Raw genomic sequence first — 25,366 nt, forward strand, 5'->3', positions numbered from 1 at the left:
TTTAGTTAGGCATAGTGCAATATTCTAGTTACATCGACCCATGTATTGACCTCACAATGCAGAAATCATCCAGGGGATCACAAAATTAGTACTACCATCGGCATCACTTGTTTTCAATTATGAAATTATTTCCTTTTGGTCATGCAAATTTCTACACCTTCCAGGTTCTGGTACCGAGAAGTCAAGTTGTTGGAAAATTAATGCAGTTTATTTCAATCGTAAGGTTAGCGAATGTGCCTTACCTATTTGCAAGCAGGTCAATAATGACAGAAGACAAATGTTGCAGACGGGGGGAAAACCGTGGTGTAGACTGGAAAATGCAGCACTGTTTTTAAATTGCCATAAAAAACTTCTGTTAATATTTCCAGTGTTATATGCAACCACCCCACTTATGTTATTGCTGCATTACCAGCCTACCTCCTGGATGAAAACCCCATTTATTGGAAACACGGGCGGGCTGCCCCGCCTCGGTGCAGTCTCCACAGCATGTCCGCTCATCAGCACATGAAAAGAAAGATGGATAAGGCATTGTGTTACAGTCTTCAGAAAAGTGTCGGTTGGGTTCCGAAAATGCTTCAATTTTCTAAAACTGCTGCGATGGGCTAAGCTTGTGAACTGGGGATGGGATCTCTGGTGCAGAACTACATGCTATTCAAAATAGCACTTGATCCGCCTTCATTGTGGTGTGCCCACAATGAATATGACAATACGGTCACCGATTTCCTCGATCTTGAAAGCTTGCACAAATTATAGCTAGGATCCTGCGTTCTTGAATTTAATTTTTTTTTAGCAAAATTAGAGGGTGTTTTTTTCTTTTTTTTTTTTCTTTTTTTAACTATCAATTTGGAGCTTCCATTTATGTACGCAAAGTTCGGAGTCTTTCGGCATTTTCGATGAGGCAAATGAAAGGTAGAAAACAGCAGTTTGTGAATTTAGTAAAGCAGTATTTTCATATGAGAGCCGTATTCATCTACTGTCGTAGAGGGCCTACCTCATTTTTATTATAAGGGGCTACATGGCAACAGAAGTTGACACTGCAATAAGAGGAGAATTGCAAAAATTGTTCGAAGATTCCGGGAAATATAAAGACTGGTGGGGCTTATAACAGCTGGCAGACCGAAAAATTGAGTTTTTCAAATGAATCTGAATCAGCAAAATTTTAACGGCTAGTGTTTTTTGGAGTTTATCAGGTTTATCTGAGAACGCAGAACCCTAATTACAGCTAATGGACTGGGAAGAATTATAGCACTGGGCTGTCCTCATCTCCTAATGCCTCTACTCTTGGCACTGATGTGCCAACAATAGAGGTGCACCATGCTGGGCTTGAAAAATCCGGCTTGAGAGGGCAGGTGCCAATGCTTGCATCTCTCCATTACGCTTGATCGTGGCCCTAAAATCAAGCATTATCAATAGAGGAGATCTGCATTTCTGTGAAAAATGATTGCAGACAGATCTAATGCCCTCCTTACTGTCGGTCAGGGTGTCCTAATGGAAAACGATGATCCATTTTGCAGCTCGGCTGTTTTCTCTTGGGTCTGTCTGCTTGCATTCGCCGTACGTCCTGCAAAACAAAGCGGTTGCCTACCATGGTAGTTTTCATTAGGACGAGCCTCCTGTGTGCTTACCACTGGCAGCATGAAAGATACAACCAGGTCTTTGCTTCCTGCTGCTGTCCACCTCGTTGACAGACTTTCCAGCCTACAGTGAAAATTCAGACTTGCATAATTACATTCCTAGACATTCCAAGTTGGGCTAGATGGGCGTTCACACTGAAGTTAGTGTCGTCCTCACCGCAAGTTGAGCTGTAGCCTTGAGTCTCGCTGTTTGGTGACTTTTCTGTGACTCCGACATTGCCACCGGCTAAAGTTCCTTGCCCTCTTTTGAGATAGGCATGCCATGACCAGCTTGATTAGGCCCTAAAATGGAACATTCTCATGAGGAGAGATCTGCATTTCTGTGAAAAATGATTGCAGACAGATATAACTTCCTCCTTACTGTCGGTCAGGGTGTCCTAATGGAAAATGGTGAACCATTTTGCAGCTCGGCTGTTTTCTCTTGGGTCTGTCTGCTTGCATTCGCCGTACGTCCTGCAAAACAAAGCGGTTGCTTACCATGCAAGGCTGTATTAGGACCAGGGTGTAAGATAGGCAGGTGGGGAAACGAGAGCCAAATGAGCGACCGGATTGTGTACCCCTCGGTTTTCTCTTTTTCTGTGGTGCCATCGATGTGGAGCACCGCAAACTCTCACTCCAGGTGGGCGACCGGTGGCGACTGGCTAAACTGACGGAGATGGTTTCTCGTGGATTTTCAATAAAGACTGTCGTGCTCTCTGTTTATTTTGCGCACTCTCCCATAAAGTTCCATGCAAATCCGATTCCGATTTTTTTCCTCTCGCCGCAGCGCCATCTGTTGCAAATCGGGGGTACCCGCAAGCAGACGAGTACACAATCCGGTCACGGCGCTGCGGTAGGCTTCTATGGGCCGTTTCCCCACCTGCTTATCCTGCACCCTGATTAGGACCAAGGTCCTGTGTGCTTACCTGCGGCAGCATGGAAGTCCCGACCAGGGATTTGATGCCGTTACTGGGGACTCTGGCCGAACCTGGACATTCGTGCTGCCACGAGTTCCTCTTTTGGAGGCCTTGTGTAGGCTGCAGTCATCGGTGCCGGGAAGACGACGGTGTTGGCCTTCGATGCAGCAGCCAGGGACCGCCACTGTTTGCTGCTCTCCATTGCCTCCTTGATGAGCTTTCCAACATACTCTAGAATTCAAACCTTTGTATGATAACATTCCTAGGCTCTCTGGACAAGGCATTCACACTGCAGTTAGTGTTATACTCACTGTAAGTGGGATCCGTAATCTCTGGTCGTGCTGTGTGGTGGCCCTTTCGTGCTTTTGATGTTACGACCGACCAACGTGGCTTGCCCTCTCGTGTGACGGCTTGGCAGCGGTTTGAGTTTTCGTTGAAATGGAGGATTGCAAGTCGAGTCCTGCAAGATGGTTACATTTCAGTGATGGTAAAGTGTGCCACTTACAAAGAGTGGTTATTCTGGCATCAATCCAATTCCATTATCTGATCATTAGGAAGAGACTGTCAGGTTTGTCGCATTGTAACCAATGGACTGGATGAAAGTGTCCAAACGAAGGAAATGTGATTGTAAATTGGTTGACTTACTTTGCAAGCATGCCTTCTGGGCTGAAAGCCTGGGACTTTGGGGCGAAGTCTATCAGGACGCTGTGGAACGCCTCCAAAGCATATGTCTGGCCATGTGGAGACATCTGTGCAAGGTCCTTCAGGAGCAGTTTGTTGCCAGTGATGCTCTTGAATTGGTTGTAGGCCTGCGAGTCTGAGGATGATACATGTTTTAGAAAAACCACCTTCATTTGGAAGAACAAAAACATACTGGGATCCATCCATGGTCGTGTTGGCTCTGGCATGTCACCATGGAGGCACCTTTCATAGGTTCCTTCGTGCCCCGAGTGTTTGTTGATGACATGGTTGTGCATGCTGAGCCAGATGTCGATGAGCAGTTTCTCGTCGCCTCCTGCAGCCCTTGCTGACCAGTACATATGGTTTGTAGCTGTCTGGATCCAGATTTGCAGGTCTTGGCATCCAGCCCGTTTGCTTGCTGCTGTCAGCTTCTTTTTCACACCTAAAATTCAGAGTCGTGTCAGGGAAACCTGCAGCATGATCGCTGGAAAATAAAAGCTACACGAATGGCCTGTTAGGATTGCTTACTTTTGGAGATGTGCCATATGTCAAAGAAGTGGTCAATCCCGGGTTCGTGCGTCTTCATGTGCTTTCGTGTGGCAGGGTGACGGTCAGTCACCAACGATAGGATCTTGATACCTGCACCATTAGGTTTCCGAAGATAGCAAAAGAATAAGTGATTATGCCAATTTGAACAGAGTGCCTGAAAGGCTGCCGAGTAGTGATATACATGAGCTAAGCATGAACATACCTTTCTCCTTGAAGAATTGCAGCTGCTTGAGGAGGCCCTCCTTCTCCATGTTGACACTGGCCATGGCCTGTTCAGACTAAAAAAAGGTGTGAAATGAATATTTTACCAAAATAGTGCATAGCAGTGAAGTAACTGATGACATAACACAAGAGAAAGATTATGAGATTGTTGCAACTGGTTCATGTAAATCCGACTACTTGCCTCTTTTAGCTGGACCTGGACAGAGTGTAGAATCTTGTTGATTTGCTCGACATGGACTGTGTACGTCAGGTACTTGGCACAGAACCCAGGGGAGTCAAATCTCCCGTCAGCAGAGATGTCCACCTCTTTGTTCTGCAACTCGTTGAGAAGTTCTTGTTGCTCTTGCAGCCAGACCTGTTCATGCAGATAAATATTGCTTTAGAAAGGCATGGAGCATACTACAATGGTCCCATCTGTTTATGTATGCATAGTGTAGTGTTGTAGAATGAATGACTGAGTGAAAGAAAAAGGAAAGCACAATGCAGCGAGTTTGAATGTGACTTAGATTGTGCTAGGTTGTGATTTGTGTTTTTATGTTTGTGTACTTCATAAAAGAGGCAGCAGGCCGCCCGTTACCTCGAAGCTGCCCTACCCTTTTCCATTCTAACAACCACCCTCTGTCTCTTGACTCTCACGGGGAACCTGACTCACTCAACCCAATGCCAGACAGGGAACTGCCCCAGGATACTACACATAGCAGAAATAAATTAAAGTATCGTGGATTTAGTAGCCCATGGCACATATGTAACATGATGTATAAAATTTTATCTCTTAGCACTATACCATTGAAGTGGCATACTACAAGAAGATATTTATTCATTTAACCGAAGTGTGACTGGGGCTCCAGTTTTGTACCTCATTGGAAATTTGGGTATATGGGAAAAAAATGCAGCTGCAGTGTTCCGGAATATTGCTCACCTTGTGGATTGCAGGTAGAGCGAAGGCCTTCCGATGCTCGTAGAAGCTCGAGTCGGAGATGACCTGCACGTTCATATGGCGTAGCATCCGCAGCGTAGGGGCGATCTTCACTCCAGAGAAGACCAAGTGGCTGGTCAGCAGTATGTTCCCTGCTGGTCTGCCGTTGACGATGGGCTGGCTTTTCCATGTGCGCACGTGCTCCACAGGGCAGATGCTGTAGACTGTGATCAGTGTGCCGGTAGTTTCGATCGATGTTTGGCACAGTCTTGAGCACTCTTGGCACGTCTTGACAAGCTCCCTTAGGCAGCTCTCGAACACCAGAAACTGGCGCTCTTCTTCTGGTGGTGGTGGTGGAGCTGATGCACCATGCTCGATTCTGAAATGGGATCATGTGAAGCATTCTTTACAGATTCTATGTGTTTATATGCACAACTTACCTCTCGTAATCCTCGCTGTGAGACGGAGAGTAGGTTGCGTCAGAGTCTGGCATGTTGCTGGGAACAGGAGATGTGCATTCATATGGCACCCCACTGCTACAAGTGGAGAAGGCAGACTCGGGTGGATGCGACTCTGCAGGCACGTCTGCGACAGGGACAGGTGGCACCACTGCAGGGATGTTTGTTTCAGCAGTACAGTCCCTGAGGGTCATTTCTGCCTCGCAGGGTGCAGGCAGTCCAGTTGCCGAGGCCTGAGTCTGCAAAGGGCACTGTTTATTACACATTTCATATTTTTAAGGTTGAAAGGTGCAACTCGAGCACTCCACACAATGCCGTCACGGCGGCAAACATCCATGATGCCTTGTTTTTTAGCTGATGGCAAACATCCATGAATTGTTTTGTAGCCTTTCCATAGCTTAGAATTTCATGCACCCAACCAAAGCTCTCACTGTAATACAAATCTAAGGGATGCCTCACTCTTTATATTTGTTTTTATAACTTACATTACCATCTATATTTTCAATCTCTAGCTCAGCAACAATAAATGTTCATGTCGCGATATGATGTCACATTACATACATATGTAAAGCTGCAGCTTGACATGTATTTACCAACCACTGAAGGAAATGCAACCAACGAGCACTTATAGCCGCAAGTGGGAAACATACAGCAACTGCCATGAGTTCTCAGTGTCCAGAAGTGCCACCAAGCAACAAAATCATGGCGTGCATTTGCTATGTGCATACAAATTTGCAAACGCGGGTTTGCACGCAATCGTGGGTGCAGGATTGTGAGAAGAAAAAAAAAACTGAGTTTGCTCACAAGAGTAGATATAAAAGAAAACCTGCTTGTTAGTAGTCACGGACACTTGGAACTTTGCTAAGCTGATACGAAAGGGTTCCTGTCTGTAAACAAGCTGGGAAAACATGTATTGACTTCGGGTGGGTCAATAGCAGAGGGGGGTGGTGATGGTGGTACCATTAGAGGCGATTTATGACTCTGTCCTTTTTATGTCCTTTTATCTTATTTGTTCGTGTTTTCTTTTTACAAATGAGTTCGATCCTGGTGGTGCATGCTGATAGGGTTCTTCGTTTTCGGGTAAAACCCGATAATACCTAATTTTTCTCCCCCGAATATAGTTCTGATGAAAATCGGGTTAAACCCGATTTCTCCCCGAAAAGCAGTGTTGAAATCACCTGACTTGATAGAAAATATGAACCATTCTGGATCTGTTTAAACGGTGTTTCCTTGGTCATCAGTTGATGGTTACAATTTTCTTCGATTTGCGTGACCTCCGCAAAGATTCACTTCAGAGCCAATCAGAAGGTAGAAACATATCCCATGCCTATATAATATATTTTGTTTACTTTTGTTCACTTTTGTTCATGTAAATAACACATTGCACGTATTTGTAATTGATAAAGAAATCCCGAAAAAAAATCCGAATTTCGGAATGGTTTCTGGAAAAACCCGATTTCTTGCCGATTATCGCCCGGAAAAATAGCGCCCGATTTTTACCTCCCGATTTTTGAAAAATATAAAACCCGAAAATGAAGAACCCCATGCACCGCACCATTCGCGCGATAAGCTCTCGAACCGCTAGTCCGGAACATTAGGCACCACTGATCGACTTGACGAATGCCATGTGGATTCCCATGTTACACAAATGCCTCCTCAGTTCTTAGTTCAGAATATAAATACCAGAAGCAGCCGCACTGCGCAACGCAGAATGCCATGTTCGTGACACTCCCAAAAATATTTGAGCCATCGAAAAACTCACCACGACTTTTTGGCGCTTTGGGGGAGGATCGTCGGTCTCATTGGCGACGGGAAGCAGAAGCGTCGGCACAGCATCTGATCGAAGACGGGAACGACGCAGGTCGTCCTTTCGGAAAGCAGTCGGCTCGAAATGTTCGGCACAAAAACGGGGAATGAGAGGCAGGTTCTCGATGTCGTGCCCTCGCCCGGCGCAGCGTAACCACGCAGTCCTTCGTGGTTCTTTCTCCGGCAAAGAGAAGAATCGCAAGCCCTTGCGAACGTTCTTCCCAGTTTGACGGCGGCACGTCTTGACGAAACAAACGTTCGGCATTTCAGCGAAATCGCTCACTCAAAGGATAAAAGAAACTACTGCAATACGCAGTCGCATTCCACAGATGACAAGGAAAAGTTTGACTCATTCACGTGGAAGGATCGCAAAGCTGGCTTCGGCGTCGGGATCCACGAGAAGAAGGAACACGTGTGTCGCAAACGCACGCTTGCACACGCCCCGGGAAGCAGACGACCCGACGCGCCGAGGCATCACCCCCTAGCAACAAGCTTGCGGGGAGAAAACATAGTTTGCTGGCTTTGGAACGATAATTGCAAACTATGTTTCCCGCACCACAATCAGTTTACGTTTTTCTCAAACTCTAATTTACAACAAGCTTAAAAAGTATTGCAATAATAACGTTCGCATTCACCGCGAGATGCAGCATTTCCATTGGTCAAGTTTTAGCGATGGCCAGGGAATGGGCGATTGTCTTTCAAGAGAAAATAGTAACGATATATTTCTACTGCCATTTACTTAATAAACGGTTTTGTACTCTAAAACTTTGTATACATATTAACTTGCACCTACTACGCAATATAACAACATAAACAGACGATCGCAGAAAGCTCCGGAGGGCACCTTTAACTTCTTAAGCAAATTACTTTATCTATTAAACTGTTTGCTGATGGCTGATGACTGCAACCCCTGTGACAGTATATCTACAGTCTGAATATTGCCGCGCGCAGGGTCACGGTCTTGTAGAAGGTTCTCGTTTATTCTTGCTCCGGACATAACTTCTATCGTTTATCCCTGCTTTTGTTTGCTTTTTCGAAGGATTTCGGAACCAGTAATTCGCCGTGGCTTCTGGTAGTCCCTACTAGCCTTCGAGAATAGATTTTTCAAGCCTGCCACGACGACCCGACTTCAGGTCACCTCGGTTACAGCCGGGCACTAGCCCGAATACGTAAAAAATACTACTGGCCCAAGCTTCCGAAGACCGTCCTTCTCTACACACGATCGTGCCATGGGTGCCAGCGACGCAAGAAACCGCCGTCAAAGCCAGCAGTTCTCCTTCAGCCGATTACCCCGCCAAGCAAGCCCTTCCAGCAAATTGGAATAGATTTGCTGGGTCCCTTTCCAGCGTCGACGATGGGGAACCGCTGGATAATCGTCGCCACCGATTACCTTACTTGTTACGCCGAGGCGAAAGCCATTCCGTCGGGGACTGCTGTCGAAGTCGCCAAGTTCATCGAGTCCATCGTCCTCCGGCATGGCGCCCCCGAAGTCCTGATCACAGACCGAGGGTCATTGTTCATGGCGCAGTCGACCCAAGAGATCCTTCGTCTAAGCCACACGGACCACCGTCGAACAACTGCATACCATCCGCAGACAAACGGGTTGACGGAGCGGCTCAACAAAACAATCGCCGACATGGTCTTTATGTACGTCGACGTGGAGCACAAGACCTGGGACGAAGTGCTGCCCTACGTCACGTTTGCCTACAACAAAGCAGCGCAAGAGACCACAGGAGCGACGCCCTTCCAGCTGGTGTATGGCCGGACGGTGACGACTATGCTAGACTCCATGTTGCCGCACGAGTCAGTCGACGACAGGAGCGATGACGGCCAGGTGGTTGCTCAACGGGCAGAAGAGGTCCGCCAGCTAGCCAGACTACGAATTGAAGACCAGCAACATGTCGACGCCGGCCGCTACAATCTTCGCCGGCGTGACGCCCACTTTCAACCCGGAGACCGGGTATGGGTGTGGACACCAATACGGCGCCGCGGTCTCAGCGAGAAGCTTCTCAAGCGCTACTTTGGACCCTACAAGGTTCTTCGCCGTCTCGGGGACTTAAACTACGGGGTGCTTCCCGACGGAACTCGACCATCAAGACGACGTCAACCGCGACCCGAAGTAGTCCACGTCGTGCGCCTCAAGCCGTATTACGAACGATAGAACTTTGGACTCTCGTCAAACTGTAAACTGTGTCTCGCGATGCTACTGTCCCTTTGTTGTGGATTTGTGTTTTCGGTTTGTGCTGCATCGGGACGATGCGCTTTTAAAAGGGGGGAATAATGCCGCGCGCAGGGTCACGGTCTTGTAGAAGGTTCTCGTTTATTCTTGCTCCGGACATAACTTTTATCGTTCATCCCTGCTTTTGTTGTTCTAGAAAGTGCATGTTCATTCTCGCCTCGAGCGCGCTACGCTCGAACCTTTTCCGCCGAATCTTCGAGATAGTGACTCACTCTAGATAAGAGGCCGCCCGCGACTTTGTCGAGTCAGTTTCGCCTCAGCGTTCGACTCTGCTGTCACGCCGACTTTGCTTTCTTCTGTTTCCTTTTTATATTTGGCCACAAGTTTGCCACATTAAACATTTCAGTTTTCCCCAGTTATTCCTTGTTTCGCCTTGTCATTCGTGACAATATCATCTCATCATAGTGCAGTGACTGGGTAATGAAACTTAACGTTACTAAATGAAAAAGCATGCGCGTATCGCGACTTTTGAAAAACACTGACCCAGCCGCATAGCTTGTTAACAATTTCCCGTTAACATCTGTGTACTCATACAAGTATTTTGGTATTCACACAACTCATAACCTTCCTTGGAACGTGCAAAGCGAACATGTATTTAATAATGCAAAGCGCATGCTCGGCTGCTCCATTGAAAGCAGAATGGTACGGGAAAAACAAGCAGACAAATAGGATGCCATTTTTCCGCAACGATGTCTCCAATTTTTCACTCCTCAAAGTTGAACCGTTCCGAAGCAACCATGCCAGTACTAACAGACGCCGAAGGAACAATCACTGTAAATATTACTTCGATCCTCTATGAGGCTAAGCGCCTTATTGTTAGTCTTATCTGTTGTAAAACACCTAAGCAGTTAGAAATTGAAGTCGTTTTGGTATGAGCTGTTATGAAAATTTAGAATATCTTTGGAATTTGCATACCCTGTGAAACCGTACCACCTATGGTTTAGGTTAAGTCACAAAAACCACCAAAGCTCCCCTCGTTGTGTCACGTTTTATCATTTTAAATTATAAAATACTAGCAGTTGTTCCTTGTTTCTAATGAAGTGTGGCTCATGTAGACCTTTGATATCAAAAAGTTATGGTTAAAAGAAGCAATATAAACACGCAAAAACAATAAACTGACCCAAGATCAATGAGACATTGCCGCGTGCATGGACGAATGCTGCTCCGTACTTCTGGAAGATTCACGTTTACTCTTACCCCAAATGATTTTAATCCTTAGAGTTAAAAGCAAACACGAATCTTCCAGAAGTGTGGAGTAGGGGTTCATTCATGTACGTGACAATGTCACCTCATACTGGTGATGGATGCTGCTCAGAACTGCATCCAGTAGCTATGTTGATAACCTACAGGCTCACGATATGAAGCTTTAAAGCACTGAGCTGAATTGAGCCCAGATGGCTCAGTTCCACAGCAGATAATAAGGGTGAGGAAGACCACGGTGCTCACAGACAAAAGCATTGACAGGATCTAGTCGCAGTGTTATTGAAGACCGTTTTTTTTTTTCTATATGTTCCATATAAAAAAAAAATGTTCTTCCCTGGTCGACAACTTTCATCCAAACCACAAACCTCTTTTTCGAGGGATGATTGAGCACTTGACAAAACTGTGTTTCAAATTCTTATAGCTGCTGAAACACTCTTTGGCATACAATTGTCCAAAAGCTTGTTTCTCGTACACTGAGCAGAGGAAACAAGCAATCCGGTGACGTTCCTTGAGAAGGAGTGAATGCATTATGCCAGTGTTGTCGTCTGCTGTATTTTCCCAAACCTGGAACTTATTGCTAACGCCGTGTACAGCCAGATCGTGCCGGTCCCGAGCTCGAGAAAGAATGAACGTCCTCCGCATTGTTGAGCATGCCAGACAGGTTGGTGCCTCTTGTAGAGCAAATTTTCCTTTTAGTTTACCTCAGACTTAAGAAAATGTAACTGATTACTAGGAGCCTTACCTCAGGCTTAAGAAAAAGTAACTGGTTACTAGGATCATTACTGTTCGCAGCAAGTAACTGAAGTGCTACAAAATTACAAAAGAAATCAATAGATATTATTATTGGAGTGTGGTGGCTATTAGACAAGCCAGATGGATAGTCAATATTACTACAGTGAACTCGCGATAATTCAAACTCGGATATTTCAAGGTTCCGGTTAATTCAAACGAATCGAGAAAGTTTGGTTGTCCCGCTACGTTTTTAATGCATTTATAAGCTGCTTAATTCAAACAGCGTTATCAATTAATTCACACTTCTTTTTTTTTTTCATCGCGGCGGGTTAGATTTGTTGAGTGCGCTTGTCAATGAGCACCTGTGCTCTGCGGGAAAGCAATACCCCCGAAGCTCGCGGTTCATTGGTTTTCCACAGTACGCGGGTGCTCGGTGAGAAGCGCACTCGATGGGACTAACCCACCACGATTATTCAAGCGGTACTGTCGTGACCACTGATTTCAATGACAATTGCTGGATTGCGCATCCCCGCTTGTTCGTTGCAGACCGAGCGCGGCCACCGGACAACCATCTTGCATGTCGTTTTTTTTTTTTTTTTTTTCGTGTTGCTAGCGTTGCAGAGGCCGGCGGCAACGTGGTAAACACACGTTTTCTACTCGTTCGTCGTCATTCGCCAAAGACGTTCTTTAATATCCTGTGTGAGGCGTGATACTTACCGTTGAGAACACGTGGAAATTTTTACGAAAGCGCAGTGCCACAAGAAAAAGGCACAACTCATCGAAAGCAAGTTTCGCCGGCCTCGCGGCGTGCTCAAAGCTTCCTTGGCACGCCCAAGTGCTGTGTCTCTGTGCCTTCGTACGCTTGGATACCGATCAAGAATCGGCGCCGTGTGGATGTGTTTCGCGAGTGCAATATGCGTGAAGCCGTATGTGCTTCTGGACCAGCGTCTTACTTTACTCTGAAAGGACGTCATAAAGAAGGTTGTTTTTTGCTTGTTTTTGTAATTTTAATTTGCCTAGAAAAAGCGAAATTCGAGAAAAAGAAAAGTTTAATTAAGTTACTACGTTCAGTGCGCTCAGGTTCGGTGCAAATTAATAACAGTAAAAAGTCCTTGCTGGGCCCCTTTAAAAAGTCCCCGTTGTAGATGTCATCCTGGAGGTCGTTGAAGGTAGAAGGAATGTAAAAATTGCGTCCCTTTTTCTGTATATTGTAGAAACATAAGGTACCACAATGCGACGAAGTGAGCGGGATGAAACATGGGGTATTTTGAACCTATCGTTCCAAAAGTACTTTAGCACAACAGTTTGAGTTAGTAGTAACTTGAATAAAGGTAAACGCAGAGCTATTAACTTTTCTTCCTCAGATTGCGGTATGAAACCATAAACAATACTTTTAAAAATGCCTTTCAATACTGAATCAATTGTGTGAGCCTATAGTTTCGAACCATGACCAAAAAGTTTTATACCGTATCGCAGAACACTATGCCAACGCTTTAACTATTGTCTTTTAGGTTGAACTAGGTATTAGAAACTTGGCATTATACAGTAAGCAAGGGACATTTCTCAGTGTTGTGCAAATATATGACAAATGAGAATTCCATAAAAAATCGCTATCAAACTGTATACCTAAGTATTTAACATTATCGACATAAGCCATTGGAAAACAATTGTAGGTAATGCACTCAGATGTATGCATATAAAGTGGAGGATCGGAAGTTAAACTTTCAGAGGACTGCGAAAGCAAATAAGTTTAGTTCTAGATATATTCATCGACAGGCAAATTGCTTTGAAGCATTCATGTAAGTGGCACGCATTGTACTGAAGCAACGTGATTGCTGCAGCATAATCAAGATGAATAGAGAACAACACCGTATCATCCGCGTATTGGTATGCCTTGGATGTGGAAATAGATTTGGACATATTTTTCACGAATATGTTAAAAAGAGGAGGGGACAAATTAGAACCTTGGGGAACCCCTGCTTTTAAGGGAACTTTAGAGCTTCGGCTTTTTTCTATAAAAACAATATGTGTACGCCCAGTCAAAAAGTTCTGAAGCAAAGAAAGGAATGGACCGCGAAAACCAACATTGTTCAATTTTTTTAGTAAGATTTCATGACTAACTGTATAAAAGGCCTTCGCCACATCAACAAAGAGGGCGCAAGCGGTTTGGTTTCTCTCCAAAGCCAGATGCGACTCATCTGAGAAATCTTCTAGAAATGGCTGGGTCCCGCGATCACTAATGAAACCACATTGATTGGGTGAGAAGATCTCATTTTTTTTCAAGGAACGACGTCCTAGTTCGAAGAATATATTTTTCTATGATTTGAATTATACAAGGTAATACTAAAATTGGGCGATAATTATCAACTTTACTTCGCACTCCACCTTTAAATAAAGGTCTCACTAGCGCAATCTTTAAATCATCCAGGATCCTCGCGCTCTGGAGGATAAAACCATTTGAAAAGCACTTGGTTTACGGAGACGTAATTTCTTCGAAAATCTTCCGCGTTATTACCATCTATGCCAGGTGCCTTGTTCGATTTGAAACTGGAAAGCCATGTGTGTAGATCGTGCTCTGTCATTAGAGGAAGGGAAGCAGAGGAAACATTGGAATCTGTTGGTAATTGAGCATTGACACGGGATACCCCAAAGAATGTGGCGAAGAAACTCTTAAAGTCTTCAACTGTTTTTGTCGTATAATGACCGAACGCTTTCTCAAGCATGTCATCAATTGATCTCCTGTCCGCCTTGTCTCGTAGTTAATTTGTTACAAACACCGTGTCTCTAAAATATTAGACCGTGATATAAAAAATTGATCTCGGAAATATTTTCTTTTGGCTGAACGGATAAGCGCGTTTCTGCATTCAACTGGGCATTCGTTGGAGAACGCCGACACTGGACCCAAAGAGCCTCTTTAGAATTTATAGCGGTCAAAACGTCCCCTGTTAACCATGAGATATTTTATTATTAATTAATAATGATAATAATAATATATGTGATTTTAAAACGTACACTAGTGCAGCACATATTTCCGTTACTCAAATATTTATTTTAGATGAATGGCGTTTTTCTAAACGACACAGGTTTTATATCACGATTCAAAATACGTATTTGCTCAGAGGGATTTTACAACGATTATTAATATCATGCTACATTGGTACGAAGTAATCTCTAAATAATATATATATATATATATATATATATATATATATATATATATATATATATATATATATATATATATATATGCAATGTGACGATAGAAAACAAACCAGGAGGATTTTATTCGACGTTTCGACCTGAGGCAGGTCTTCGTCAGGAATAGGGTTACAAGAAAAATGTCGTTCTATTTATACAGTTTTCAGAAGGGAGAGAGTACGCATACAACGAAAGTGCATAGGGAGAACAGATAAGAAGTACACCACTTAGAATCTCACACAAAAGGAGATAAGGGATGAGCGCTAAGTCGGAAACAACCGCACAAAGTAAAAAAAAAAATAAAAAGGCGGGGACGAAGGTAGGTGACTAACCAAATGACACTTCGCGATTTTTTCCCCTTCTTTCTTTTTTGCGCGCACAAAACACAAAGTGAGGGACGAAATCTAAGGCGGGGGAAGCCGCACATGGAGGTCGCCGAATACATAAGGTGACACATCAAAAGTGGTAGGAACTACGGAAATACAGGATGTACGGGAACTAAACAACACAACAAAAGAACGAAAACGCAATGTCCAGTTCTAGCCCTAAACTCAGTACCACGAAATTCTAGATTCAAATGGTATATTGTTTATGGTCGTTATACTATTTATTGGCGAGCGCCTCAATCGATGCAAGTGTTCCTGGGCTTCTATTTATTCCTTCCCTTATTGTGTTAAATCGGTATATAAGATATGACTCGCGCTGCTCGCGCTCCCGATTTGATTTGAATCCAGACTCTAAAAGTGTAACAGATAATTTATCGAATGTGTGGTTCTGGAGGGTGAGATGTTTTGAAATTGGCAGGCTCGGCAGGGTTTTTGCGTGTGATCTGTGATTGTTGAAACGTAGCCTGAACGCTGTCTCGGTCTGTCCTATATATTGTTTTTTGCACACCTCACACTGTATCAGATATCTGATATCAGATATCTCAATCTCGGCCACTTTGCGCTCAAACACCACATTATCGCAACAAGAAGCTGACGCATTAACTGACTTTAGGAGAAAGAAACGCACAGAACTTTAAACTAGTAAGCTACGTAAACTTAAACGAGACAAGGTTCCAAACTTAGGTTTAGCTCTTCCTTCGATGCCAAGTCAAAATAGTGCCAATACTGAGACATCCACCTCTGTGAGAACTAGCCCACAAGGCGACACCCTTGATACCGAGAAGCTAGACGACATCGCCATCGTAAACCTGTCGGGCATCTCCATAACCGCGGATGAAGAAAGCCTTCTATCAAAGGGTCTTAATTTCTGCCCGGCAACCGGTCATTTCGACGAATTTCAAATCCTTAAAGACCTGGACAACTTTGCCAGATGCCTACGGCTACGCGAGTACTTTCTCGATAAACCATCCGTACCCCAGAAACCGCATTCGCGACCTACGAGTGATTGGACGCCTCGCACTCAGCGTGACAATTGTCTGGACTTATATATAGCTGCCGTACAACGGGATATTTTGCGGGAATATCGCAGTCACGGGAAAAATAGGAACAACTTAACGAGATCTCAGAAAGAATCCCTAAAATTACTAGCGGCTAGGAGTGATATTATAATAAAACCCGCAGATAAAGGTGGGACAATTGTCATTCTTAAAAAAGACGACTACATCCGGGAAGGCCACCGCCAACTAACCGGTCGAAAGTTCTACGAGCCATTAACGGGCGACCCTACGGCAGAACACACGCGAGTCGCAATATTGGCACTAAAGGATCTTCTATAACAAGGGAAAATAACTACAAATGAATACAATACAATAAAGCCAACTCATCCTTCTTGTGGTCGCTTCTACATGCTCCCAAAAATTCATAAAGCCGGCAACCCAGGTCGACCAATCGTGTCAGTATCAGGTACAATAACTGAACCGATATCGGGATACTTAGACAGTTTAATCAAGCACATACCCTTAACTTTCGACTCTTATATCAAGGATACCACCCATTTTTTTTAGAGAAATTTCTGATTTGCCTGTACCGGAGGGGTCGTATCTCGTCACCCTAGATGTATCATCTCTCTACACCAATATCCCACATGACGACGGAATAGCCTCTCTAATTGAAATGTACGAACCACACAGACAAGTAGACACCCCTGATAGTCACGTCGTTGCCGAATTCCGGAGAAAAGCTCACCGGAGAAAAGCTCACCGGAGAAAAGCTCACCGGAGATAAGCTCACCGGAGAAAAGCTCACCGCAAAACCGGCGGATACGGAGAAAAGCTCACCGGCCATTGAGCGTATGCGGAGAAAATTTGCTCACCGATATTTTTTCTTCTTTTTATATGGAGGCTGTTGGATCGAGCGTAACATATATCAATTTATTATCATTAAAATTTGTCAGCTTTGTAAAAAATAAAATGTCCTCTTTTGTGATATTTGTTAAGCTTATTGGGTATATTGCTCCCAAGTTAATAATTGCGGGAGAGTGTTTTTTGCAGACTTTTTATGCAACGAAAGCCTAACTAAAATCTCTATGAACTTAAAAACAGGAAAAAGTAAAAAAAAAAAAAAAACGTATTGATGATTGCCTAAAACCTAAAAATCAAAGGTGTAAATGCCGAAAATCCAAAAGTGCATGCGCAACAACGCGGTGCCTGAAATTCTCTTTGAAGCTTTTGTTAACATTTGAAAGCAGGATAAAGCTGTCAATAGGATATCGAGGCTTCTTTTTTTCCACGGACATGCACGCTTTCTAGCCGTTCGTGCTTCCACGGACATGCACGCTTTCTAGCCGTTCGTGCTGCATGGTGTTTCCATACGTTCCCTTTGTGTGATAGCGCCTTCTACGGTGAGCCACCCATGACCCTCAGAGCTGCGCGACGTCACCGTTGTTACTCGTGAGCTATATAAGAACTATTTTATTTTGTAAGGTATGTAGCGAATTGGGAGAGTTGGTAAACGTTATACATGATGAAAACCGCTCAAACGACGACGACGGAGTGAAGACAACAAACACGACACGACGAAGCTGTTCTCGCAACTAAAGTTTTGTTGGTGAAATTAACAGAAAGAAAACAACGTAGCCGACACTGATGACATCAACAAACATCTACTTATCTATTAGGCACTACACAATATTTGGACCTCAAGCGATTCACACACTGCTATTCATATTGGCTCGCAAAAAAATAAACCTCTTTATCTGACAGAAGTACCGACGGCGCACCCTCAGCTGTCAATAAATTGTTGCCCTTTTTACCGGTGTACGATGTTCTGATTTTATACTTGCGGCTTCAATAATTTACAGAATGGGTGATTACTAATTTCTGAGGAAATAGTAAATATGCCCAATGAACCTCAAGAATATTACAAAAACGAGGACATATTTTTAATGAGTGACGAAGGCGAATTGTGTTAAATTGCCAAGTTTGACGCAGAATCAAGCTAAGCTAAGAAAATATCGGTGAGCTTTTCTCCGCATCTGCCGGTTTTGCGGTGAGCTTTTCTCCGGTGAGCTTTTCTCCGGTGAGCTTTTCTCCGCCGCCCGTCGTTGCCACCCTCACGCACCTAGTCTTAGAACTGAACTCATTTGAATTTGACAAAGAATATTATAGGCAGATTCACGGCACTGCGATGGGTACTAAGATGGTACCTAATTATGCCAACATATTTATGGGCAAACTGGAGACCAAATTCCTCTCTGACCGTTCTTTACGACCACTGATCTACAAAAGGTTTATGGATGATATTTTTCTTATTTGGCCGCACACAGAAGAGGAGCTGCTAGAGTTTATAAATCAGTACATTACTGCACATCCAACCATCCGCTTCACTCACACGTATTCACAGACCAGTATCAACTTCTTGGATACCACTGTAATATTAGAAAAAGGCAAGCTTACAACTAATCTTTATCGTAAGCCAACGGATCGGCAAAAATACCTCCACTACGAAAGTGACGGTTGTAGCACGATTCCCCCGGTGGCAGTTCCCCCGTTCCAAATGCCCCGTGCCATTTCCCCCGAGTGTCAAAATCCCCGTTGTCAAATTCCCCGTCTTGCCTGCCCCGAGCGCCAGCACCCCCGTATCCAATTCCCCCATATTGTAACTTTTGTGTGCCTCTCTATCCAATGGCAATCAGTTGATCGAACGACGTTTCATCGACGTATCGTTTCATCAAAAGTTTATTACACCGACAGCTCGAATTAGCTTCCTTTTGTAATAAGTCGCCTGTGTCTGTCGCCGCGAGGCGGCGTGGACGGGTGGTCCGCCTGGATTAACATGGGTTTCTGTGATGCACGTGCGACGAAGCTAGTTTTTTCACGAAACATGGTGTCGATGAAACGATACGGACGCCCGTTGATCACCTCCGATGTTCTTTGAAACCAACGCACGCTGTTATTCCGTGATCCTGTGTCAGTTCAGTGCTTGACAATATTGAAAATTATGGGAGATTTATTAACATGTTAATGTATACAGTTTTGTTGAAGCAATGTCCATTACTTAGATACCGCAATATCGCTGCACGAGCCTCAGGAACTCTTGAATGTTGAGCTCTCCATTGGACAGACGCTGCTCGAGCTTCCTGATGGCCTCGTCCTTCATCTCCCTCTTCTTTTGTCGCTTTCGGGCTTGGCCGCCGTTGGATACCTGGAGGAGGGTGACTCTGCTAGTGGCCTCGTCCCGCTTGATGTGCTCCACGAAAGTGTAGACATTGGGGTGCGCTTTCCCGATGGCGTTGTTAATTTTTCTGTAAATAAAAAGCACAAGGATTACAACTCCTGGTAAATAAGCATTCTCATTTTTCGATAGCAAATTTATACCATACTGAAAAATGAACTGACCGGTGCCAGGCCTCCTTTAGGTTGTTTGTCCGGGCTCCGCTGTTTTGGTGATGGTTCCACTGCTGGGTGTCGTAGTTTCCTAAGAGCCAAGTATCCTCGAAGTACAGGATAACTTGTGGGACTCCAAGGGCTGGTGGTGCAGTTGCCTTCAAACCCCGCCAAGCAATACGTACGAACGCTGGCGGGACAAAGGCCAAACTGATTGTCTGGCGTACAAACGTCGTTACCGAAGAGTCTTCCTGGTAAGCCTTGGCAAGTCCGAGTTCTTGAACCTTCCTCCAGATTGCTTGAGCGAAGTGAAAATGGCAACCCTGGTGCCGGATTCCAGGAAAAACGAAAAGAAAAGCCTGGATAAGGGCCAGTTCAAAGTCCGTACGGACAACGCTGAGTGACAGAGGTGCACGAAGAGCGTCCAACGCCGTCTTGAAGTTCGTGAAGGCCGACACATATACGCTCCGTGCGGCAACTATAGGGGGCGCTTTGAAAAACGCGCGTAGCACCGCTAGCGGAGGAGCTGGCGTTCGACAGTGAGGCGCGTTCGGCAGCCTGCGGCGCCTTTTCGCATGCCAACCTGTGGCGGCGGAAGCGCGCACGGACGAACTTTTGCTTTTTGAGCCGATACTTTGAAGGTGACGTTGCATGAGTGCTGGGGCAGACCTAAGAAGGGCATTTAGCTGTTCTCCACTTCTTATATATTGAGTTTGAGTCGTTATTAGGGGTAATTTCTCTAGTTGCGGCCGAAAAAGGAGTTGGAGCAATGTTCCGAAAAGCGAGACGGCTGCCACGATAATCGCTTTGAGTGGGAAATTCATTTCGCTCGACGCTGTAAACGTAAGATTGCTGGAACGATGATATTTGGAGGCGAGTGAGATGCTCACCAAGTTTGTGCACGAAGTGTGACGAGTTTCATTAAGACAGCAGGTGTGAAAGTTATGTTTCTCACGAATAAAGAAATAAAGCTTCTGGGTCCAATATTGGACCCAAAAGGTTGTGTTATAACCGGGCTATGCGAAGTGCAGATTTGGGCTCATAGGTGCTTGGACTTGACAGTAACATGACACAGCACTTATCATACCAAAAATAGGTGGCATAGGGAAACCAGGTGGAAATTAGGTTTGGGCGGCGTAACTCAATGGGAGCCGGTTTTGACCATGAAAGGGCTGTCAAGAGAATACCACTCGTCGTGGGAGGTGGAGACTTTACAGGTAGGAAGAGACTAGTGAACTGCACTTACAATTGAAACAACTTTACTAAAGGTGGTTCCAAGCCGAGAAAACAAAGTTGTCGGTCAACACATGGCTTGGGGCTTTTGCAGTCAGCTGCTCTGTAGTAACCTGTTGTGCGAGGTGATGATTTTTGGCACACAGGTACTTTGACATGACCGTAACTTGACACAACACTTATTATACCAAAAAAGGGGTGGCACAGCGAAACCAGGTGGAAATTTAGTTTGGGCGGCGTAACTAAATGAGAACCGGTTTGGAGCTTCAAAGGCTGTCAAGAGAATACCACTCATCGCGTGAGGTGCACACTTTAGAGGTAGAAAGGGACCAGTGGATTGTACGCCCAGATCGAACAACTTTGCGATAGGTGGCTGTAAAGCCAAGTATAAAAATTGTTGTCTACAAGACTCGGGGTGTCAGCGTTTCCACATTAAAAGGACGCTGATCAAAAAAGAAAGCACATACACCACATAAACTTCCATACTCAAACGTCGATTGTCCAGTAATTCCAAGTTTCATTGTAGTTTTCCTTAGATTCATATTTGTAATTTTTTTACCGACCAAATATTTCTTCATGAAGTACAGAGTGCGTGCCATACTGGTCCGGAAATATTATGATCACGTACGATGGGGACGAAACACCTGTGGAGGGCATTCCTCCAACGAAATTGGCACTGCATACTCGCGAGTGTGGGATGGCATTTCAGTTCGTCCCATCGGCGCTAACACATGTAGGTGTTACTGGTACGAAAACAAACGCAGAGCGCAAAGCGGCAGAGCAGAATATGTCAGCCGTGCCGACACAGTGGCAGACATGATGGGGAGACCAAATTTCTCGCGTCGTACGGCACGGGTCCATTGTTGCCGCTGTCCCACAAAACATCGGCGAGGTGAAAAACTGTGAAACTTTGGCCCCACGAGATAAGACGCAAAACTATTGAAGTACTTAAAGGGAAGATGGGGCACTTCTACATTTGAGAAAAAACACATGATTTGCGTTAATTTGGCCTTTAGAATAACAGATATGAAAATTATATTTCAATGCGACGCGCCGGAGAGCCACAAAATCAATTTCAAAATAGGGCTGAAGCCCCGCCTCCCTAGCCTTGGGCAGCCAAAAGAGCCGTCGATGACGTCACGGACAGCGACTGTCTTTCGCGTTTTTCTCGCGTTTAATAATACTTACGCAGCAAATGGTTTGGGTATTCGGGTTCACGTGGTGAAAATACACTAGAATTCACTTCTAACTCATTTTTTCCAAGAAGCTCCGTAGCTTCCCTTTAACGACGCAGCACCGGCAGCACTTCATTCTGTGAACCCAGGGCAACCGCACCGCTCCGACTTCAATGCATGCCAACGTACGCGGCGTGGTTTCGGTTTCGTTTTCTCTGGCATTCTCACTGTCTACCTTCGGTAACGGCCGCGCGGCGGCGCGCCAGACGCGTCGCACGGAGGGCATACTTCTCGAGACTTCCCACGTAGAAGAAAGTAGGCGATGTTGAAGCTCAAACCCTCTTTGACGGCGCTTATTGTGACCAGTTGATAAAACAATGACGGGCAGGAGAAAAACGTGCCATCGATGAACACTTCAAATATTTCCGAAAAATGAGAAAGCAGCTCCTGCGTGCAAAAGCAAAGAACACGGCCTGCACTTATGCTGACGTCGAACAGCAGGAAGTCTCGCTTGTCGAGTGTCTCCGAATGTAGTCTTCCAAGGTTAATCTCGGCCATGTCCCTTGGTAGGCTCGGTTGCTGTTTTCTCTTCTCCCTGTACATGGTGCTCCTCACGCTCTCAAAAGTCGGCAGCTCAGCCATCACCGTGTCGTCAACCTAGAACAAATTGGTCCCGTCACAAACAAGGTTCAATCGCGGACACCATGAACACGTATACGCGTGTAATAAAACATAGTATGTAAAGACGAGACAATGTTTTTGCTTACTTGACCCACAAGGCTCAAGATCTCTCTGCTGTACACTTGCGGTGCTGGCAAATGCGGCTCCGACCTAACGCTTTGCGTCAATGCATTCTTCAGTCGCGCTTCCCGAAGTTGGCTGCTATCAGGTGGATGGCTGTGCTCTGAAACACATCGACGTGATGGTGATGAAACGCCGCAGCAGATTTTAGCCTCATTCATTGAGTGCCCTTCAAGCTGAACAGCAATCTGAGAGTTTGCGAAAGTAAAAAAAAAAGTCATTAGCTCACCCTGTGTTGTCTTGACGACTTTTCCGTGCTTCGTGAGAACTGCTGCTTTGCAGGTATTTGTCCAGTATTTAGCACATTTCCAGGCAGTTTTCTCATCTTGGTTCTTCCGCTGAAAGCAATACTTAAATTCGTCTAGTATTAAGGCCTCTTTCCCTTTTTCCGTTTTCAAAAATTCGACCTCCATCTCCTGCATTTCAACCTCGTCTGGGAAGCATCCAATGTTGAAAGTTCCTTAAATAGAACTCACCTGGGTCGCGTTCGAGGTTTCTTTGTTCTTGTTGACCCTCGGTATGCACTTTTTCTTTCGTCCCGTAACGAGAATTGGGGGCAGAGGACGGGGGAACTGATAAGGGGATGGGGGCACGGGGTTTTTTGGAACCCGGGGGAAATGAGGTCAGGGGAGATAACGCGGGGAATTTGCTGCGGGGATATTGACACGGGGGAATCGGGATTGGGTTATTTCGTGCACCACCCAAAGTGACCATCCCCGTCATTGTAAGAATAGTATACCCTACAGCCAGGCCCACCGCTTCAAACGTGTATGCTCACGGCAAGAGGACTTTCAATCGAGCTCTGATCACCTAAGGAACGCACTGGAAAAACAAAAATATCCTATGCGGGTCATTAACGACGCAATTCAAAAAGCCGCCCAACTAAACCGCGCTGACCTTCTTGAGGACCGCCCTCCTCAGCGCAACGAGCAGCACACGAATTTATGTCTAACTTATAGTGTGAATTTCCCTAACGTAAATAATATTTTAAGTCAACATTACAACATTTTAGAACAAAGCGAACGCCTCAAACGTGCATTCCCATCAGCTCTCGGGGTAATTTATACACGTTCACGCAACCTTAGAGACAGCCTAGTTAAAGGGCAACTCCGGCCAAAACTCAAAATGAATTAAATTACTGGTATCGCTTTAGTGACACAAAATACGACCCCAGCCAAAATTTCACGTCCGTGGGACGCCGCATTCTCAACTAATGCCGATAATAAAAACGCGACCCGCCGCGAGCCGCTGCTCCTTAGCGGGCGGCCAGCGGGTTGCCGATCGGTAAAGCAACATTGGGCCGTGATGTCAACATCGTTCTCTTTTTTTCCTCCGTTCCGGGCGGGAGCACGGCGCAGCCGTCGCGCGCGCTTCTTTGTGCCGCTACCACCGCTACTTCGGCTTGTAATTGCGTGTTTAGCCGTTGCTTTTACCTGTAGCCCGTGTAGCTTCGGTATAGACTTTTGTTTATTTGCTTGTGAGGTCTCCTAGACTCGTTTTAGCGAGCAACTCGTTGCGCCCAAGACTGCCCAGCTGTTCCTCGAAAGATGCCGAGTACAACTTAAAGCGCTGTGGGCTGCTCAAACAAGCCGCTGCGCAACCCGGAGGTGCTTTTTCACAAGTTTCCAACGGATTGGAAATTGGAGAAGGTGTGGGTGAACGCTGTTCGACGAGTGGACTTTGGAAAGCCTTGGACGTCGACACCCAGGTCGAAGCTCTGCTCCGATCATTTTTCGCCGGAGAGTTACGAACGAAACCTACGGGTGTTGGTTGCTTGTGGCTTGTCAGCGAAGGGGTCGAGGCTTAAAAAGGATGCCGTGCCGTCGCTCTTTGCACATCGTACATGTACAGAAAACGTGAACATGATAAAAGTATCCTGATCAATAAATAAAACAGTCATTGTCAAGTGCAGTGTTGAAGATTGAGTATTCATGCTCCATTGAATGTCTGTTGAATGGGGAATGGTGGGCATGTAGAGTACAACCACTAACTAGCTCCAAACACCGAAGTTTGTAATTAAAACGAAAATAATGTTCTGCTTTGCGTCACTGCTTGTTTACTACGCAATCTCTAGTATTCAGGTCCGTAACGACTACTAGCGAACAGCCGGCGCGTGAAGCTCATGCGATATAAACATTCGCCTCCCAATCGTTCCAACCCGTTACGCAGCAGTATTAATTAACATTGCGCTTGTGAATACCACAAGGGACTTTAAAGAAATCGCGAAAGTTCGGATTTGTAAGTTACAACTCTCTAATTTGCCCGAGTTCGGCTGGAGGTAAATATAATATTTAAAAATGCAAAAAAAAACAAAAAAAACACTTGCCTTAGTCAAAAGTTACGAAGGAAAACTTAAAATCCTATGTATTCTAATAAAAAAAAAATTGTTGTGGGTGGGTTGGGAATGCGGAAGGGAAAGAAAGTGTTCTCACCTTGCTAACGTTCTCTGTTTTCCTTTATCACCCACAAAAGCTTTTGCTAGCTTTGAGAAAAAAATGACTGCCCAAACAACTGTTTTTTTTTTTTGTTTGTTTTTTTTTTTGTTTTTTTTAGTGCGGCAAGTTTTTTTTTTATTTGTACAAAGATTCACTACCTGGACGAACTTATGTGGTGAATTAGTGTCGTAGCTTACAAATTCGGCTTTTACGCGCCTGAGGAAAAAATAACGAAAAAACAGACGTCTACAGCTTGACACACGTCTGTTCGGAGGTTGCGGAACGCGCCGGAGAGCCTCAAAGCTTCGTGTCTGGGACTGACCCGCCGCGCGAAAGCGCCAGCACTGTACATCACTGGCAGCGCGGCGTAGAGCAACGCCGCTCCATCCACAGAGCCCCGATGACAATTTAGGCCTA

General features: G+C 45.2%; 2 protein-coding genes across 3 annotated transcripts; both read right to left on the reverse strand.

The window, feature by feature from the left end:
• Positions 1–2,059: 2,059 nt before the first annotated feature.
• Positions 2,060–7,439, reverse strand: LOC115311701. Of its 2 annotated transcripts, XM_042290988.1 has the most exons (11): positions 7,119–7,439; positions 5,339–5,595; positions 4,902–5,277; positions 4,164–4,337; positions 3,963–4,038; positions 3,740–3,850; positions 3,405–3,653; positions 3,176–3,347; positions 2,842–2,990; positions 2,540–2,761; positions 2,060–2,087 (listed from the first exon to the last, which is right to left on the reverse strand). In XM_042290988.1, exons 1-10 carry the CDS (start codon positions 7,425–7,427, stop codon positions 2,580–2,582), a joined length of 2,055 nt encoding a protein of 684 aa, XP_042146922.1. In that variant the 5' UTR covers positions 7,428–7,439; the 3' UTR covers positions 2,060–2,087; positions 2,540–2,579. The 2 variants fall into 2 exon arrangements, with proteins under 2 accessions (XP_042146922.1, XP_040065744.2); XM_040209810.3 differs by lacking the exon at positions 2,060–2,087 and having other exon boundaries at positions 2,457–2,774.
• An 11,537-nt stretch (positions 7,440–18,976) lies between these two features.
• On the reverse strand, positions 18,977–19,765 carry LOC115310752. Its single transcript, XM_042290391.1, has 3 exons — positions 19,762–19,765; positions 19,318–19,603; positions 18,977–19,223 (listed from the first exon to the last, which is right to left on the reverse strand). Exons 1-3 carry the CDS (start codon positions 19,763–19,765, stop codon positions 18,977–18,979), a joined length of 537 nt encoding a protein of 178 aa, XP_042146325.1.
• Positions 19,766–25,366: the final 5,601 nt, after the last annotated feature.

This window comes from Ixodes scapularis, unplaced genomic scaffold, assembly GCF_016920785.2.
Source record: "Ixodes scapularis isolate PalLabHiFi unplaced genomic scaffold, ASM1692078v2 PGA_scaffold1__304_contigs__length_218370807, whole genome shotgun sequence".
NCBI lineage: Eukaryota > Metazoa > Arthropoda > Arachnida > Ixodida > Ixodidae > Ixodes > Ixodes scapularis.